General features: G+C 38.2%; 1 protein-coding gene and 1 long non-coding RNA gene across 6 annotated transcripts; one reads left to right on the top strand and one right to left on the bottom strand.

Moving 5' to 3' along the window:
• The first annotated feature begins 250 nt into the window (after nucleotides 1–250).
• On the top strand, nucleotides 251–19,966 carry chrna2b (cholinergic receptor, nicotinic, alpha 2b (neuronal)). 5 transcript variants are annotated; one of them, XM_067417040.1, is made up of 6 exons: nucleotides 251–909; nucleotides 9,165–9,316; nucleotides 11,897–11,941; nucleotides 12,059–12,168; nucleotides 17,206–18,358; nucleotides 19,517–19,966. In XM_067417040.1, the coding sequence occupies exons 1-6, from the start codon at nucleotides 840–842 to the stop codon at nucleotides 19,640–19,642; spliced, it is 1,656 nt and encodes a 551-aa protein (XP_067273141.1). In that variant the 5' UTR covers nucleotides 251–839; the 3' UTR covers nucleotides 19,643–19,966. The 5 variants fall into 5 exon arrangements, with proteins under 5 accessions (XP_067273141.1, XP_067273142.1, XP_067273144.1 ...); XM_067417041.1 differs by having other exon boundaries at nucleotides 260–900; XM_067417043.1 differs by lacking the exon at nucleotides 251–909 and adding an exon at nucleotides 7,146–7,192.
• LOC137041097 (uncharacterized) lies at nucleotides 5,640–7,528 on the bottom strand. Its single transcript, XR_010898024.1, has 3 exons — nucleotides 7,400–7,528; nucleotides 7,253–7,308; nucleotides 5,640–6,320 (listed from the first exon to the last, which is right to left on the bottom strand). It is a non-coding gene; the product is annotated as an uncharacterized lncRNA (long non-coding RNA).
• Nucleotides 19,967–20,054: the final 88 nt, after the last annotated feature.

The raw sequence follows: 20,054 nt of genomic DNA, 5'->3' as shown, positions 1-20,054 counted from the left end.
GATGCCATAACAATTTAATAACTTTACTCAATATGTTTGGCCCCGAAAGCCCTCCCCCCAAGGTTTGTTGCTACCGTTTGAGTTCGCGCACTGTCCATTAAATGTGTGTTCATCATTACACTGTTTATATAGGCTAAACAAGAAAAAGGTGACATTTAGATTGGTTGCTAATTGAATTTGAAATCGGGTCAAGCTCGTGAACTTGTGATGAGGTCCCTCCCTCCTCTTTCTGCCTGACAGGAAAGTGGATGAGCAGAGAGAGAGAGAGAGAGAGAGAGAGAGAGAGAGAGAGAGAGAGAGAGAGAGAGAGAGAGAGAGATGCTCAGTCTGGAGTAAACCCTGGAAACAGCAGGAGCTAGGTCATGAGTGCGTCTATGTTCTTTTTGACTCAAATGGAGTTATTCTGGGATATATCTGCTTCTAAAAATCCTTGTTTTTGGATGCATATGGACATAAATAACTCTGTTGCAGCACGGCATCTGAGTTCCTGATCTTAAGCCGAACAGGTGCGCAAAACTTAAGCTTATCATCGTGCCTTTTCACGGAGAGAGCAGGAAACTTCGAGTTCGGAGAAATTTGGATAAACACTGGATTTATGCAACTTAAATAGAAACTTATTTATGAAAAGCGCCTATCCCAGCACTTAAAATACATGATAAAAAAACGAACTTACTTGAGGAGAACATCCCAGCGCATACAACCAGCCCCAGTAGTATGACACTAGAAGAGAAAACACAGATGCCATTAAAAAATACTGAATTATATGGAAACTGTCGCGAGGAATAGGCTACAGCTGGGAGAGAGAAAAAATAGAAATGTGTAGAAACTAATCGTCTGTGATGGAGCGCTTTGAGAAGCAGCGGTTCTTCCTGCGGATTACTCTTCTCTGCACTATCCTATGTGAGTCAAGTAAGTTTCACTTCTGTTTTTCTCTTTTTCCATAAACATTGCTAAACTGTCAAAACTGGTTTTGGCTGGTCAAAAAGTTGACATTTGCCCAAAATGTCATCAGGTGTATCTTTGCTGTTGGTCTTTGGTCTGTCAGTTTAAACCAGATAATGGACCAGAAACACAAAGTTCATATTTGTTTGCTTCGTGCGTTTCTGATTTAGGCATTATTAACATGACTTTGATACATTTTATTTATTTGCTTGCTCTGCTTTTTAATTTTTTTTAAGATGGTTGATGCTGGTTAGACTTAGACCATGCATGCTTAAGACCTGGAGGACACTATATTTGGCTTTCACATCCACATTCAGAGATGTGTTGTATAGGCATTAGAATGGCACGCACGATTGCCATTAAAATGAAACGTCCTCTCCACGGCCAAGTCTTCGTGCATGGCGCTTAAATCAAGGCAGATTTATTGGGCTTGCTCATCACTCTGCGTTTACGCGCGCACTCTCCACGAGCGTCTCTTCATTTATGTGGCCGCTCGCTGTCAGCATCCGCTGGACTCCTGATGAATGAATATCACTGCGGGCATCTGACACCTCCCGCGTGCGCTCGAGCTGCAGCTGGATGCACTTTAGCGCCGCTATTTGAATCGGATTTGCTTAAGAACATCCCGAGCTCTGGAAAGTTTCCAGAGTTGAAAGGAGATAGGCTACACAAAGAAGCGGGCTGCCATCCACTTTCAGGTCGAGGCTTTGTTAGACTGTGGTCAAATCCGTCCACCTGTGACTGAGAACAGACGCGCTGTTTAAGAGGCTGCGTAACTGACGCTTAACATAACCCTATGTGTATGGAGCTAGAAATATGACTAAATGATCTGAATTTGAATTGTATAAATCTGAATTATTGACAAGTGTAATCTAACAAAATTGAATATTATGTTGCATTTTACATAGTTCTGAATTTTAATTTTTTAAAATGTTGAATATAGAACCTTTGAAATTGAACACATCTGAAATGCTTTTGTGTCGAAATTGTTTAGACATGTATTTTCAAACAGCAGATATTTTGTTCTGAATTAATCGACTGGAAATATTCAGTTTTTGAAAATACAGATTCAAGATTTCAGATGAAAAAGAAATTCAGATCATCAAATTCAATATTCTAAAATACAGATCATCAAATTCAATATTCTAAAATTCAGATCATCAAATTCAATATTCTAAAATTCAGATCATCAAATTCAATATTCTAAAATTCAGTTCATCAAATTCAATGTTCTAAAATTCAGATCATCAAATTCAATGTTCTAAAATTCAGATCATCAAATTCAATATTCTAAAATTCAGATCGCAGAAATTCAGATCTTACAGAAAGTAGGCCAGAGGTCATCAGGGAAGAGTAAAGGATGTCAGAAAAATCCAACGGAGCACCATATCTGATCATTTAATTTCCTATTTGTAATGGAATAAAGAGAAAAGATCAAACAACCCCTTTATACTTTTTTGTTTATTTTAGATTAATGCACAGAAAAAGAGATTTCGGCTAGATTTCTCATTTTTTCGTGTGGTTTACCGCACAATTAAATAAGGTTGGGTACTGATTAATATTTTATATATCAGATAAACTTTTTTTTCTGTGAAACAGGTTAAGTTGCACAGAAAAGTTGCCTGATCTAGGACCTGCCCAGTACAGTTTAAGAAGCGGTAGTCTTCTACTGCTATAAGACTACTATTTTGTTGAACAGACCTGGGCTGAATCTGAAATCGCCTCCTATACCCTCAATACCTACAAACAAGTTTCAAAATCCGGCCTATCAGGTAGAGTACAGAGTAAATTGTATGTACTGTACAGTGTATTGGGGGGATTTTTGGTGGTATAAATATATTGATTTTGTAGTAATATTCTCATCAGTGTTCTATCAGCTTTTACATAGGCCTAATTAAATCTGCATATTTGTGATGTTTACCCCAGGGCGTTATGTCATTTTATAAAGGCCATTTTTTAAATCTTATTAAATGTATGCATTTCATGTTCAATTCTTACATTTGATTAATAAATGCAGTTATATTAGTAAGACACTAGGGCTTTTACCAATCAAATTAATTAATTTAAACTGCAAAAATAAAACGGCAATAAATAATGTTATGAGATTGATGTTCTAAATGTTTGAATATACAAATAAAAAAATGCAATGATACTTTTAAACATGAAACTAAACCGCCAATAGGTGGCAGCAAGTGATCGTCTTAATGAGTGAGTCATTGAGTCGTTCATTCAAATGATTCATTCAAAACGCTGATTCATTCAGTTCAAAACACCGCGCTGAGTGTTGTTCCTTTGGAACTATATTCGTCGGTGAAATCATAGTTGAAATAGAAAAAAAAAAGGTTTTTGAGTCTAAAATGTAAGTACCTAATAATGAATTATGCTACACAATTCACGATTGCAATGTAGCTATTTGAAATCGTTTAGATTGCTGCTCACTTGTTTTGATTTCTCCACGAATGTCTCACAAAGAGATAGGCAGCGCCAGCCTCAACGCGACTTTGTTACCAGAGATACACTCCATTATCAGTCGCTGTTTACATTGAATATAATAATAAATAAATTATCTGGTTATTTTAATGTTTTATTTGTCCTGTCGGGAAAGTAAAACCCTCTTTGATTTGTCCCAGACAAAGATAATGTGGAGCCCTTACAGTCAGCCCTGTGTGTTTATTCATGGTTTCTCTCGTGCTGTAAAGCGGAGGTGATTGGTTCATGTCATGAGCGCTGCCTTTTGCTTGAACTGAGGGCTACAGTTATCTGTGACTGTCACGCCATAGACTGTTAAAAAATAGGTCACGAATCATTAGAGCATTTCCCATTATTATTGTTAACAACTTCACCCCCCACCCCCAAAAGAAAACTCATTCATTCACTTGTTCGAGTTAACTGTATTAGTGGACTAAAGTAGGGAATAGTGAGGGTTTAGGGGGGCGATTTTGGATTCAACCCTGGAGAACGACAGATGACGTCAAACGCTTAGATTTTCTTCACTAATCAGCGATTTGTAAATCACGCACGAAAAATGAGAAATCTAGCCGAAATCTCTTTTTCTGTGCATTAATCTAAAATAAACAAAAAAGTATAAAGGGGTTGTTTGATCTTTTCTCTTTCTTCCATTACAAATAGTAAATGAAATGATCAGATATGGTGCTCCGTTGGATTTTTCTGACATCCTTTACTCTTCCCTGATGACCTCTGGCCTACTTTCTGTAAGATCTGAATTTCTGCGATCTGAATTTTAGAACATTGAATTTGATGATCTGAATTTTAGAACATTGAATTTGATGATCTGAATTTTAGAATATTGAATTTGATGATCTGAATTTTAGAATATTGAATTTGATGATCTGAATTTTAGAATATTGAATTTGATGATCTGAATTTTAGAACATTGAATTTGATGATCTGAATTTTAGAATATTGAATTTGATGATCTGAATTTTAGAATATTGAATTTGATGATCTGTATTTTAGAATATTGAATTTGATGATCTGAATTTCTTCTTCATCTGAAATCTTGAATCTGTATTTTCAAAAACTGAATATTTCCAGTCGATTAATTCAGAACAAAATATCTGCTGTTTGAAAAAACATGTCTAAACAATTTCAACATAAAAACATATCAGATGTGTTCAATTTCAAAGGTTCTATATTCAACATTTTAAAAAATTCAAATTCAGAACTATGTAAAATGCAACATAATATTCAGTTTTGTTAGATTACACTTGTCAATAATTCAGATTTATACAATTCAAATTCAGATCATTTTGTCATATTTCTAGCTCCATATATGTGACGCATTGTGTTCTAACCATGAACAAAAAATATTACATGAAATAGCTTAAACCCAAAAAGGAAAAACAAAACAAAAGGGGAACATGGCAACGCTGTACCACAGAGGGCTTTAACCATGATACTAGGGACCCACTGTCCTGCAAAGTGTATTTCTGTCCTGCAAAGTGTATTTTTAACAAGTGATCCTGAAGAGCTTGATCAGCTTCACCTGTCTTTGATAATTTTGGAGCTAAACTCTGCAGGACAGTGGGTCCCCAGGAGCTGGGTTGAAGACATCTGCTGTACCACAATAGAAAATGGCCATAAAAGTAGTCTTTTTTTTTTAAATCAAATTATTTTTATTTTCTCTTTAAATGCACATTTATTTCAGAAAATTATAGATGTATGTACTTTGGGACTCATTTAATCCCTAACAGTCCCTATAATTAGGCTAACTCATCCTCACTCTCGTCACATGAGCTAACACTATACTCTTCCTATTGCCCTTTCTGTAAAATATTGTTGTATTAATTTTCTGAAAGGAATAAATAATTTTGTTATTCATACATAAACACAATTGCTATAATAGACACTTTAAATAAAGAAATAACAATTATTGTTGATGCTACTATGTATAAAAAATCCCAAAGGAGAAATACATTATTGCAATTCTGCTGTGGTACAGAGTTGCAAAATGACAACATGCCCATTTTTCCTTAGTGGTACAGTGTTGCCGTTTGGCAACATTGACATTTTCTCAATTTACAGTAAAACTATGTTAGATAAAGTTGATTTGTAAATAAAAGATGCTGCAAAAAAAACAAACAAAAAAACTTGAGATGCGAGGAAACATTTTAACAAGAGGGATGTACTGACAAAAAGTTATTCAAAAAATGAAAACAGTGTAAAAGGACTCTCAATCTTCCTTCATTTTGTTTATTTCTATGAAAATGATAAGTAATAAGTAGTTAACACTTTTCCTGTGTTGTTAAAAAATAATGTTAAAAACATCTGCACATTAAACCATATTGCTGGTTGGTTATGAACACCTATTTTATTTTAAGGTAGCCTATAATTTAATCATTTGGGTCATATGGGCTGTTTGCTTTTTAAAAATAAAATTTCCCAGCCTCACAGTAATAATAGCTTTGAACCGCATGGTCTGTCCATAATATGCTTAAAAAAAGCAAGAAATGTGCCAGAGGTGACAAAATATTTTCCTCCCCATCTGCAGGCCACAGGCTGTATTCGTTAGCTGTGCTTGGGTTTCACATCATGTCCCACTGTGCTAATGCCCTGTGGTGCAGACCCTAAATCTGACTCATTAATGGCATGTTGTCATTCGCCCAGAGTGTGACTCATTGTGCCAGCATGACCCAAGGGAGCTCACTTCACCACACAGCAAATGACTGCGCTCAGAGAGCAACTCCAGCCACGCTACAGCACTCAAATAGCAGGCCTGACACATAGCATGTGCAAACACTGTCCTCGGGGTTCTGGTAATGCCTCCTCAGCTCAGAGCTGGCCGGCTTAATGGTGTCTAGGCTCTGTCCAGCATAGGTGTCAACCAAAGGTGCAGAGATTAGCAGGGCATCTCCTCCCTGAAAAAGAAAAGAATCAATCAGCATTCACACATATCATTATCCACACATATCATTAAAACAGGCTTTTTGGGTCACTGAATCATTTTCTCAACTGTTTTGTTAAAACACCATTCATTCAGGAATTAAACACCTGCTGTGTTTTAACCCGCGAGCATCACATGTGCTTCAGTCAGTGTGTGTGTGTGTGTGTGGTAAATTAAACCATTTATCCACACAGAGATATTCAGAACATGCAGGTTTCATATTTAAATAGTCTTTTGTGGTTTAATATTCACAGACACTAGTTGGCTACAGTGCACCTAGTAATAAAAGTCAGTCTGAAGTCGTGTGCTAAGATCATAGACCGTAAAAATATATAGACGACGCTACTTCATTCGTTTCCACTGAAGAAAAGTGAAGTTTCTGGAGGTCTGAATATGGAGCGGACATCTTGCGCAGTTTTGGGACAGTCTGTAGTGTTGTCACGATACCAAAATTATGACTTTAATAAAATACCTCGATACCAATACTGAATCAATACCACAGCAAAAAAACTAAAAAGTAACCTAGGCCTACTAAGTAACTTACTATTCACTGTTATGCCTAATAAAAATAAATAAATAAAAAAAGCATTGTATTGCAGATTACTAATGACAGAGACTAACTTTTTTTTTTGGGGGGGGGGGGGGTATTTGAAGTGTAATTTGATTGTTTAGTTTGTCTCACGTCGATTAGAGAATATGAATATGAACTACCGGTATTAGAATACACTGAGGGGTTGGGGTTATGATGACCTATACTGGGACAAAACACCAGGGGGCGATCGAGGCGTGTAGGCTTCAGTTTTTTTAAACATGAATGCTACAGGCATGGTTAATGCTACGTTCCAGGTAACCCGTAATCCGTGTTGTTCAACCTTCTATCTGTAAAAATTGCACAGTCAAACTTACCTGTGACTTTCCACCCGTGAACTCGTACTAGAGCGATGTCCTCCCAGTTACGAGCTCTGAAGTCACATAGCCAGCGAAACAACAATGGCAGCTCCTAATACGGATATACACACAAAGTAATATAAAATGTATAACAGCTTTTCTTACCTTATGCACCGTTTTTTCTCTTTCGTTTCCCTCAAATAAATAAGGAGTAAGCACCTTTGGCGACAGAAATAATAGTAAATAAGCATAAGCCCTGTATGTTAACATCTAGCAAACTTGCGCTCAGGCAGTTTGGCGCGACTGTGCCTGCTGTAACGCTACAAAGTGGCGTTCCAATCGTAACTTACAGGCTCAAAAAACCAGCCTGGGATGCAGCATTACTCACGGACACGTTTTTGGAACCAGCCATGTATTTGAGTAAGCAAGGTTTGGGTTTATCAGCCGGGAGTTCAAGGGATATGTGACGGTAAGTTAACTTAGCCTTTTAGAATACTGGTAGGCCTACTCCCTGGTGATTATCCGTAGGCTAGGTAAGAGTGGGGTAAGATGAGCCAGTGACCAAGTTGACCAACCTTTTTATCTTGGCAGAAACCTATTTCCCTTAAACCGTGAACCTATTTTCCTTAAAACCTTAAACTTAAAAACTACTTTTTGGTTTGTCAAAGTAAAATTTTAGCATAACAGATGAAATGGCTGCTACAGCAAATTAGTAGGCCTACAGGTCTAAAAATATGTATGATCCACATGGCGATTTAGCAATGTATAATTTATATTCAGGCTAATATATAATAATATAAATATTAGCCTGAATTGGCTTGCTAGGTCTGTTTTTGGGAAGGTTACCTTTAGTGAAGAAATATGACTATAAATTGTGCCACATGAACACTTTTTTTTAATTAAAAGGTTCTATTTTTAGAATCTTTGTCATAGATGCATTATGATAATTTAAAGTAATATGAAATATCCTGATATTACTTTCATTGTAAATCTTGAGGACCACATAAGTAAAAGAAAAAGACTCCCAACACCCCACTCTCCCCTATTCCAGAAATGCTGATGTCGTTACATTTTCAAAATTTCAGTACTGAAGTACCTGTACTTTGGACAACCCTACTGGCAAAGCATGCCATTTTCAGCTGGGATTAGCTGCAGCACTCGGCAGATACTGTACCTTAATTTTTGGAAGCATAGTACTCTTGCTCATGTAATATTGCTTAAGTTTATGCATGTGGAATAATTCGCCTGGAAACATTTTTGAGCAAATCCATTACTGACAGTCGACGGATGAGAAGTGATGGTGCATGTAATTGTATATGATTAGAGAAATGAATGAGAGTTAATCCCTTGAGAAAGAGCTTTAATACTATGTTTTACTTATTTAACATGCAAATAGTGTGGTCAGTGAGCCCTAGATAAATTAATAAACTCTCTGTCGCATTAGTTCATTAAGTATTTAAAGTTTTGCTTGCTGAATTCCCACAGTTGAATATTGATTTGTCATACCATTCTCAAATCTATAAGAACTTGTTTTAAAACCACTCGGGATGTCTTGTACTGAAGTTCACTACATAATAGATGATGGAATTGAATACTCTAACATTATATGATAACAAGGTGTGGATATAGGGCTATCAAACAATATGAATTGAAATATGAACAATATGAATACTTTCTTGTGATTGTGTATGTGTTAACCAGGAGTCACATTAACACACAGGCTAGTTGAGTTATGTGAAATTCTCATACCATGTCTAGACATATAAAATGTTTAGTCGTTGTTCACCAGACAGTAGCAGTATTAGATAACCAAAAAATCATACCAGTCTTATATGTTATTATATTGGAATTTATTTTGAAACAAATTTTTTTTAAATCTCATGTGAATGTCTGAATGTTTTTAAAAACTGAATGTCTTTTCCATTGGCAGTTTCTTGTTGTGAGAAGACTCACTCACATGCTGAAGATGATCTCTTCAAAAAGCTTTTTGAGGGCTACAACAAGTGGTCAAGGCCTGTACCAAACACCTCTGATGTTGTCATTGTCAAGTTCGGTTTATCTATCGCTCAGCTGATTGATGTGGTAAGGTGCTACAGGCTATATCTTGAAAACATTTCTTAATGAGTATGTTTGGGTCAGTGGCAGCCAAATAATCATGATTTCAACATGTTAACACCTGAAAATTCCTACTAATTGTACAGTTTAAAATGAACATGATCAACAAATTAAACTAAGCTAGAGACTTACAAACAGTTATAGATAGACTTAAAGGTGCAATATGTAGTATTTTTGCATTAAAATATCCAAAAACCACTAGGCCGGTGTTATATATTTTGTTCAGTTGAGTACCTACAATATCCCAAATGTTTCCAACTATTTGTAAATTGTGAGAAAATTGCTATTTTAACTAAGGACCGGGACGTTTCAGCATAGTGTTTGAGGAAGTCGCCTGTCAATCGCGTCATATCTGCGCTACCCTCGGTTTCGGCTTTTATTTGGCAGGAGCGCTTTACCCTTAGCAGTGTGAACAAGTGAACGCACCGAGTAACGTCGTAATATAATTTTCAACACTCTTAAATGTATCTAATATGATAAACAGAGCTGCATTTCCTCATAATCATAACCGGAAGAGCGGATCAGTGCAGGCGCCCTGCGAATGTGTCCCGTCCCGTCATAATAATAGTCCCGGTGTTTGCAAGGCGGGTATTTGTGTAACAATCGCTCCAGCAGATGTGCTCAGGTCCACAACACTCGGTCCTGCTCTGCTTCACACTACAGTAACATGCATGAACACAATTTCTGCCCGAGTCCTATTTTTCACCGGCTGAGGTGAAGACCACATGTCCGAAGATGCTGCGCTCAAACTTTGCGTCATCAGACTACGCATTTGTTTAGAATAGGTGCCCTCCACGGAAAGTTGCATAGTGCACCTTTAAAGGTTTATACACCGATCAGGCATACCATTATGAATAATTTTCAATATTTTGTTGGTCCCCTTTTGCTGAGAAAACAGCCCTGACATGGGCTCCACCAGACCCCTGAAGGTGTGCTGTGGCACCAAGATGAAAGCAGCAGGTCCTTTAAATCCTGTAAGTTGCGAGGTGGGGCCTCCATTGATCATGCTTGTTCAGCACATCCCACAGATGCTCGATTGGATTGAGATCTGGGAAATTTGGAGGCTAAGTCAACACCTTAAACTTGTTGTTGTGCGCCTCAAACCATTCCTGACCATTTTTGCTTTGTGGCAACGCACATTATCCTGCTTAAAGAGGCCACAGCCACCAGGGAATACCGTTTCCATGAAAGGTAGCTTGTCTGTTTGATCAGACTACACTGGTCTTCATTCCCCATGTGCATCAATGAGCCTTGGCCGCCCATGATCCTGTCGCCAGTTCACCACTGTTCCTTCCTTGGACCACTTTTGATAGATACTGACCACTGCAGACCAGGAACACCCCACAAGAGCTGCAGTTTTGGTGATGCTCTGACCCAGTCATCTAGCCATCACAATTTGTCCCTTGTCAAACTCGCTCAAATCCTTACACTTGCCCATTTTTCCTTCTTCTAACACATCGACTTTGAGGACAAAATGTTCACTTGCTGCCTAATATATCCCACCCACTAACAGGTGCCGTGATGAAGAGATAATCAGTATAATTCACTTCACCTGTCATAATGTTATGCCTGATCGGTGTATGATCATGTGTCTATATGAAAGAAGTCTCTTATGCTCACCAAAGTTGCATTTGTTTGATTAAGAATACAGTCCAAACTATAATATTGTGAAATATTATTACAATTTAAAATAGCTATTTTTATTTTATTATATATTGAAATACTGAATTTCCAACAGCATTACTCCAGTCTTCAGAGTCACATGATCCTTCGAAAATCATTCTAATATGCTGATTGGCTGCTCAAGAAGCATTTCTTATCATTATCAATGTTGAAAACATTAATATTTTAGTGGAAACTGATACCTTGTTTAAGGATTCTTTGACTATAACGTTAATAGAATTACCATAATAGAATACTTTTATAACATTATAAATGTATTTACTATTATAAATGTCACTTTTGATCAATTTAACGTATCCTTGCTGAATAAAAGTATTTTAAGTATTATTATTTTTTCATTTTACTGACCCCAAACTTTTGAATTGCACTGTTGTAAACATACTACAGTTTTTATGCTGTTACTATTATACGACTAATACACTGAAGAAAAAAAACTAAGTTCAAACTTAAATATCTCTGTCATTAGCGTACACAACTTGTTGTAGCATGCACTTAAAGTGCATCTTTGATCTATATTGAAGAACAATAGTCTGCTTTGGCCCAAGGCATTTAAAGCTTAGTCTACTTTGAATTACAATACATAACAATGCCAGTTGTTTTTTTGTTTTGCTTACAGATGCAGTGAAATATTCATTCAATAGAGGCAGTAACATTAGCCTCCTACAGTAAATTGTAATATTAAGGGCCCTAAAACCTTAGAATCTTGATGAATTAGAGTACATGGTCCTTGAAGGCCCCAAGTCCATCAGAAGATTAAAATAAGGTGTTTGTGACCTTTCTGAAGCAAAAGCTTTCTGCTGGAGCGTACCCAGAATCCTGACTCATCTAATACCCACTGTCCTTCTTTCTTTTTCTCCTCCACAGGACGAGAAAAATCAGATGATGACAACAAATGTCTGGCTTAAGCAGGTGTGTGAAGCAGGAACGTTAATACGAGGAATGGAGAAAAAGATCTGGCACCATAAATAAGAGAAAAGTTGGTTAATTCATGAAATGATCCTTAAATATTTGTGGCCTCTCTCTCAGGAGTGGAATGACTATAAACTACGCTGGAAGCCTTCAGACTTCGACAATGTGACTTCTATCAGGGTTCCGTCTGAACTTATCTGGGTCCCGGATATAGTCTTATACAACAAGTGAGTAACAATTTATCAAAGCTTAAACACTCTCATGCAAAGAAATCAATTCAGAGCGAAAAATGTTAACTGTGTAATGCTGTGTAGACTGTTTTAAATGCAGAGTCGGTTCTCAGAAGCACACAAGCAGTGACATGATCTATAAGGTGTATGTAATACGATGCCACTGGAGTTAAACTGAAATGAACTCACACACTTCTTTAGACTACCACCTCCTGTTTGAGTGTGGTAATGCACAGAGGCAGTTCATACACTATCTACTGCTGTATCATTATTAAAATATGGCAACAAACCTGTCCTGTCTGAAAAAGATTTCAAATAGTCAAGGAACTCCACGTGAAAGGCATAATTTATGACATAACCGCTTATAAAAAATATCTATATTGCTTGACTATATTGTTTTTCAATTTATTTATTTATTTAAAGCATCATTAAGTTATCTATTATACAGGCCCATGTGATATAAAAAAGCAAAATAACCAAAGTCTGTAAAAATCCAATAACCAAATAGTGTAAAACCTATATATCATCTATTTTTTAATGAAAATGGTGCTAAAATGCATCTTGTTACCATCATCTTGTACACCACTTGCATTTACAGCTCTGGGAAAAAATGAGACCACTGCAAAAATTATTAGTTTCTCTGGTTTTACTATTTATAGGTATGTGTTTGAGTGTTTTATTCTATAAACTAATGACAATATTTTCCCAAATTCTAAATAAATTAATATTGTAATTTAGAGCGTTAATATGCCAAAAGCAACAACTGGTCAAAATAACAAAAAAGATGCTCTCAGACCTCGAATAATGGAAAGAAAATAAGTTCATATTATTTTTTTAAACAACACAATACTAATTTTTTAACTTAGGAAGAGTTCAGAAATCAATATTTGGTGGAATAACCCTGATTTTGAATCACAGCTTTCATGAGTCTTGGCATGCTCTCCACCAGTCTTTCACATTGCTGGGGCATAATGCTGGGGGACTTTATGCCACTCCTGGTGCAAAAATTAACGCAGCCTGGATTTGTTTGATGGCTTGTGACCATCCATCTTCCTCTTGATCACATTCCAAAGGTTTTGAATGGGGTTCAGCTCTGGAGATTGGGCTGGCCATGACAGGGTCTTGATCTGGTTGTCCTCCAGCCACACATTGATTGACCTGGCTGTGTGGCATGGAGCAGTCCTCAGTCCTCAGAGTTGGGGAAAATTGTCAGAGCAGAAGGAAACAAGTTTTCTTCCAGGACAACCTTGTACGTGGTTTGATTCATGCATCCTTCACAAAGAAAATTTGCCCGATTCCAGCCTTGCTGAAGCACCCCCAGATCGTCACCTATCCTCCACCAATTTTCACAGTAGTTGTGAGACAATGTGGCTTGTAGGCCTCTCCAGGTCTCCGTCTAACCATCAGACGACCAGCTGTTGGACAAAGCTGAAAATTGGACTCATTAGAGAAGATGACCTTATTCCAGTCCTCTACAGTCCAATCCATATGGTCTCTTTCAAACCTCAACTTGGCTCTTCTTTGCTTCTCAATGATGAAAGGCTTTTCTTCTAGCTTTGCACGACTTCAGCCCGACTTCGAACCGTCCTTGCCGTGCACTTCACCCCAGCTGCCTTTTTGCCATTCTTTTTGTAGGTCACTTAATCTACATCCTACGGTTGTTGAGTGACATTCGAATGAGTTGGCAGTCATTCCAGTCTGTAGCTTTGTTGTCCCCAATGTCTGCTGCTTGACCTTGTTCTCTTGAACCGACGTCTTTGAAATTTTAAGGATGGAAGCAACTCAACACTCACTGTATCCCTCTGCCAATAAAGCCAGAATTGAACCCTTCTTTTCCTCACTCAACTTTTCTTTTGATTTCAATTACTTTTGAGGTTATACTAGCACTGTTTTTGCCATCTAGCTGGTCCTACTGCAAGAGGATCGTGATGACCACAGAAGTGTTTTTTTAATACTTTTCCTTATTAAATAAGATTTGATCACCTAATTAGCACCTCATTCATGTTGGAATTCAATAGACATTGGAATGGAATGGCTTCCATACTTGTAGAGATGCTGATTTAAGAAAAAAAATGCAGTGGTCTTTTATTTTTTCCGTATCACGTATATCGTATATTGTTTTGGTTTATTTTTATAATGCTTCATTAATCAGTTAAAATTCTAAAAAGCCTTATAACCAAACTTTGAACATTTAGTGTATAACAGTTTGGATAATAATAATAAAAATAGTAATAAAACATCTTAATTGTGACATTCATTGTAACTGCAAGCATGAAAGTTTTAATTTCTCAAAGCAAATATTACAATGTGCTAAAGGAATCTTGCTGAATTGTGTGATGCATGCTAGAGATGCACCGATAGTACATTTCTTTGCCGATACCGAATCCGATAGCAGATTATTCATAATGATATCAACCGATACAGGTGATTTGATTTTTCTTCAGGAAATCTCTCCCAAATAATGCTGTAAACTGTACAGAGACCCCTCTCATTTGGTAAATATTAGAGGTTACAATTAATAACAAAGCTATTATATTCAGCTGATTTAATAGATATAGATATTATAATTATACTCAAACTGAAATCTTTTATAAAACTCAGTTGCCTGGTAGTTTTCATACGCACTTGCTAACTAGGAACTGAGCATTGGAAAACATCCTTAAGGTACATGTGATGTTGTGACATTGTTCACAAGTTGTTTTACTCATGTCTTTCCGCGTATGAAACGCAGATTAAATGCTCACATGAGATACATAACGGTAAGTTGTACTGTATCTTTCAACATAGCTTTTGATATTCATGCCATGCGTTTTTTTTTCGAGATATAACTTGTATAAATGTGAATAATTACTTGCGCTCCATGTGCACCCTGCTGCTTGAATTGAAGCACTACAGCGATCTGTCATGTCACATTTAAAAGCGTCAAAACGCCATTTATTGTTTGAATTTTGTGATAAAATGGACAGAATTTGAAAACTTAGTTTCTTATCTGAAGTAACAAAGTACAAAGCTTTTTGTGATTATTGGATGGGAGGTGATACACATTTCCCCAGGAACTAGGGACTTTGGGTACTCATTGCGTTTTGACCATAGACTGTAAAAAAATATGGACGTAATCTCCGTGAAGTCATCGCTTGTCATTTCCGGATAACAGAAAATGGGCAAAAAAGCGGGATGTGCGTGGAGCTGAGGTGACGCAATGACTATAGACGGCGGATAAATGGCTATCCACTTGTAACCACGCCCTTAATTATGCACAAATTTAAGGCTTTATATAACGTAAACGAATGAGTTATAAAAAAAAATCACCCCCTCACAGTTGTGATGAAGATCAAAATTAGCCTTATAGGCCAAAACCACAATTTGTACCAGGCTGTAAACATGTTTTTTTCTGCTGTAAAGTTGAGAATTTTAACATAGGGCTCAATGAGATTCTGCTCCCTTCTGGAGCCAGCCTAGTGGCCAGATAAGGAATTACAGTTTACATTATTTCTGTATTGACTTTAAGAGAGATCGCTGGAGTTTGCTGCTTGGTTTCGACCAAGCAGCAACCTCCCGCAGTTTCTCTTGAAGCAAATACTGAAGTGACTTAAACTGCAATTCCTCAACTGGCCACTAGAGACAGGCTCCAGAAGGGAGCAGAGTCTCATTGAGCCCAATGTTAAAATGCCCGAATTTACAGCAGAAAAAAAGTTCTGCAAAATTAAGGTGCGGCCACTTTGATTGACAGGTGGATATAGCTATTTATCCTCTGTCTGTTCGTGTCACCTCAGCTCCGCCCACGTCTTGCCTCTTTTCCGATTTTCTGTTATCCGGGGGTGACGCGTTAACGTGCTGGCAAGATGGCAAAGGCACATAAATAGCGTGCAAACCACTCGCTGCCAGTAGAAAACAGTTTTAAAAAGGTGCCTCCACGAAAAGGCGTCGAAACCATAGGCTGTAAATAAAATATGGACGTAGTGTCACCCATAGGATTCTGGAGTGCAGTTTTGAAGCCTTAAGTGGGCTGAGCCAGCCGTCACATCACTCCCGGATAACAAAAAAAACTGCCACTGTCTTAGCCCTAGCCACGCCCTTAATTATGTAGAACTTTAAGTACCTGATCAGACAGACTGTGTTTTTTTTGCAGTGAGAGGCACCTTTTTAAAACCATTTTCTATTGGCAGTGAGCGGTTTGCAAGTTGTTTGTGTGCCTCACGTTTTTAGCCGACTGCTGCACTTAACATTTTTGTAGGAGCACTCCAAGTGCATAAAATTGAAAAAAAATCAACTCTGAGCAGAAAAGCGGCCAACGTCATTAACGTTTTTTTTTTCATTGTCAAATCTAATGAATGGAGATTCAGGCCTTCCGTTGTGTTGACACTTACCTTAATTAGACTGACAGGGCCCGGAGGTTGCCTAGCAACATAAAAAGATGTAGCGCACCGCACTGCTGTTTTCTAAAATAAATTGTCAACCAAAAATAGGCAGTGTAGTGTGTGTTTCAAACCTGGGAAACTCCTTCTGTCTGATCGCGGCCTAAGGCGTAATGTATTTAGTTCACATAGCATTTTGATTGGCTGAGCATTTTATTTCATCCACCATTTTTAAAAGTCTGTTGCGATGTGTGCAGTAAAAGTTGTTTGTTATTCAAATCAACAATAGAGTTTAAAAAATACGACAGATGGAATGAAGAGGTTTATTGGACTAAACTTCACAGTACTTTAGAGTGCAATGGTAATGCAGACAGCAACTGGTCTGAGGGAATGAAATGTAGCAAAAAAAAACGCAGACCTGGCAATCCTGTCTTAAACTACGGTTGATTCAAGGGGTAAAATAGAGCTTGCTTTAATGTCACTATTTTTAATTTGTATGAGCAGCAGTACTGTTTTGGGTGAACATCACAGTCTCGATGGCCAATAGTGATGGTAATAGCTTTTATTGGCTGATACCGATTTTTGGCCTATACAACGGTACATCGGTGCATCTCTAGCATGAAACCATTTTACTGCTTTTCCTGCCAACTTCTGAAATAAATGTTGTTGTCCTCTTCAGTGCAGACGGGGAATTTGCGGTGACCCACATGACCAAAGCCCACCTCTTCCACACAGGTAAAGTGCGCTGGGTTCCACCTGCCATCTACAAGAGCTCATGCAGCATCGATGTCACCTTCTTCCCCTTTGACCAGCAGAATTGCAAGATGAAATTCGGCTCGTGGACTTACGACAAAGCCAAGATCGATCTGGAGCGCATCGAGAACACAGTGGACTTGAAAGATTACTGGGAGAGTGGTGAGTGGGCCATCATCAATGCTGTAGGCACCTACAACACCAAGAAGTATGACTGCTGCCATGAGATCTACCCAGACATCACCTACTTCTTCATCATTCGCCGTCTTCCGCTCTTCTACACAATCAACCTCATCATCCCCTGCCTGCTAATCTCCTGCCTAACCGTTCTGGTTTTCTACCTCCCGTCAGACTGCGGCGAGAAGATCACGCTGTGTATCTCGGTCCTCCTCTCGCTCACTGTCTTCCTGCTGCTCATCACAGAAATCATCCCGTCCACCTCGCTCGTGATCCCGCTCATTGGCGAATATCTGCTCTTCACTATGATCTTCGTCACCCTGTCCATCGTTATCACTGTCTTCGTGCTTAACGTCCATCACCGCTCGCCCAGCACTCATAAGATGCCCCATTGGGTTCACTCAGTCTTCTTGGATTTGATCCCACGGTGGCTGTTTATGCGCAGACCTGCACCGGACAGCCGTCGCAGGCAGAAGCTCCTCCTCCTGCAGCAGCAGGGCCAAGGAATGACGTCACGGGTGCTCGGACCGGTAAACACAACCCTCAGTACTTCTGCCAGCTGGTTCAGAGGGGAGCACTCCGGGGAGGAGCCCCGCAGACGCTTCTGTTATAAGGACTTAGAGCTGGGAACACTGTCCTCTGCAATTTCGCTTTCACTTCAAACTACTTCGCCCTGCCCTCTTGGCTCAACTCCACCTACTCTTCAGAAATTCGGTCCCTCCTCTAGACTGGAGATGGGCATGGCTTCCAGGCAGCCCAGTGGAAGAGCTAATGTCACGAAGCGGCCTGACAACCTGATACCAGACAAGCCAGGGTTTCCTCTCTCCCCTAGTGTCCTGCAAGCTCTGGAGGGGGTCCACTACATAGCAGACCACCTGAGAGCGGAAGATGCTGACTTTAGTGTAAGTTTCTTTCAGATTTCCTTACATGGAAAAATAAAATTAAAAAAGTGAATATTACTATTCTTAAAGGTAGTGTATGTAAGATTGTGGCCAAAACTGGTACTGCAATCGCTTTTAAATGACTGTAGAGCGGTGTATCCCTCTCCCCCTCCCCTCTGACTCGAGGTTGCCAGATCGGCTGCAGGATCAGCAGGAGCGTTTGTAGCTGCAGCTGTGGTAACTACAGTAGATCTGGCAACTCGGATGCAGAAACAATACTGACTTCGTGATTGGTAGATAGGTGGAGGGCGGAGCTTCAGGCCAAAACGCAACCTGTCAAGATCAACATCAGTTGAGGGCTGCAACAACAACTTTTAAAAGACAATATCCTGGCCGGACTACTGTTGTCAGTGATATAAGTATTTAAAATGAACATGATTTCGTAATGTCTAGTGACATATCAGGGAATACCATTTTACCTTTTTCATTGAAATACATTTCTTACATACAGTTCCTTTACGTGTTGGGGTGGGTAAGATTTTATAATGTTTTGCAGTTTCTTATGCTCACCAAGGCTGCATTTATTTGATCAAAAAGGCAGTTATATTGTGAAATATTAATATTTTAATATATTCTAAATTGGAATTTATTCCTGAGATGGCAATGCTAAATTTTCAGCATCATTACTCCAGTCTTCAATCACATGATCCTTAAGAAATTATGATTTGCTTCTCAAGAAACATTTATTATTATTATCAATGTTGAAAACAGTTGTGCTGCTTGATATGTTTGTGGAAACTGATACACATTTACATCAGGATAATATAATTTTTATATGATGATATATCAAGTATAATATAAAGGTCAAATTTAACAGTATTTATTTGACACAAATCTTTGTAACATTATACATATCTTTACAGCCCCTTTTGTTCAATTTAATGCATATTTGCTTGGGGAAAAGATACTGCTCCTAAACTTTTGAACGGGATATAAAATTGTAATATCATTTTTTTTCCTATAGCTTTCAAACAACAGTTGATTAATCAAGCTTGGCACAGACCCATAACCTATTTCAAACGTTCAAGAAAGAATTTGTCAAGTCAAGTTTTTCTTTTCTAGTTACATGTTGAGTAAATGCTATAATAATCCACTCATTTGTCTTATCTCTTCACACAGGTAAAAGAGGACTGGAAGTATGTTGCTATGGTAATAGACAGAATCTTCCTATGGATGTTCATCATAGTGTGTTTGCTGGGCACAATCGGGCTCTTTCTCCCACCCTGGCTCGCAGGCATGATCTAGATAACACTCCAGTGAGAACATTTTATGAACAAAGGACTTCTAACTTATGTGCTTCCTTAGGAAGAACCAGCATGGGGACACAACGCCCTTCCTAGCAGGGAAATATCCCCTGCATGTGGTAAGATGATGCATGTTTGACATCAGGAATGTGGCAACAAACACCTTTTTTAAGACAGAAATTGAGAGAAGCTTGTATATGATAACGCTTGTATTTGAATGTAATCTATAGCCTTGAATATTATTATCCAAATTAAAAGTGCCAACTGGATAAGACGCTCTGTGACACTATAACCAATTACACAAATAAAATCACAGAGGGTTGTATGCGTCATGTCTTGTTACTCTACATATGGAATACCACAATGGAAGAAGACAGTTCCTCAGCACAGTGTGTGGCCATGGCCATACTTAA

This window comes from Pseudorasbora parva, chromosome 15 (genome assembly GCF_024679245.1).
Source record: "Pseudorasbora parva isolate DD20220531a chromosome 15, ASM2467924v1, whole genome shotgun sequence".
NCBI lineage: Eukaryota > Metazoa > Chordata > Actinopteri > Cypriniformes > Gobionidae > Pseudorasbora > Pseudorasbora parva.
Note: the sequence above shows the minus strand (reverse complement) of the source record. Positions and strands in the feature narration are given on the sequence as shown.

Coding starts and splice junctions, on each gene's coding strand:
- chrna2b (XM_067417040.1), top strand. CDS start 840: ATGGAGCGCTTTGAGAAGCAGCGGTTCTTCCTGCGGATTACTCTTCTC. Junction 9,317..11,896: donor TCGCTCAGCTGATTGATGTG/GTAAGGTGCTAC, acceptor TCTCCTCCACAG/GACGAGAAAAATCAGATGAT. Junction 12,169..17,205: donor GATATAGTCTTATACAACAA/GTGAGTAACAAT, acceptor TGTCCTCTTCAG/TGCAGACGGGGAATTTGCGG.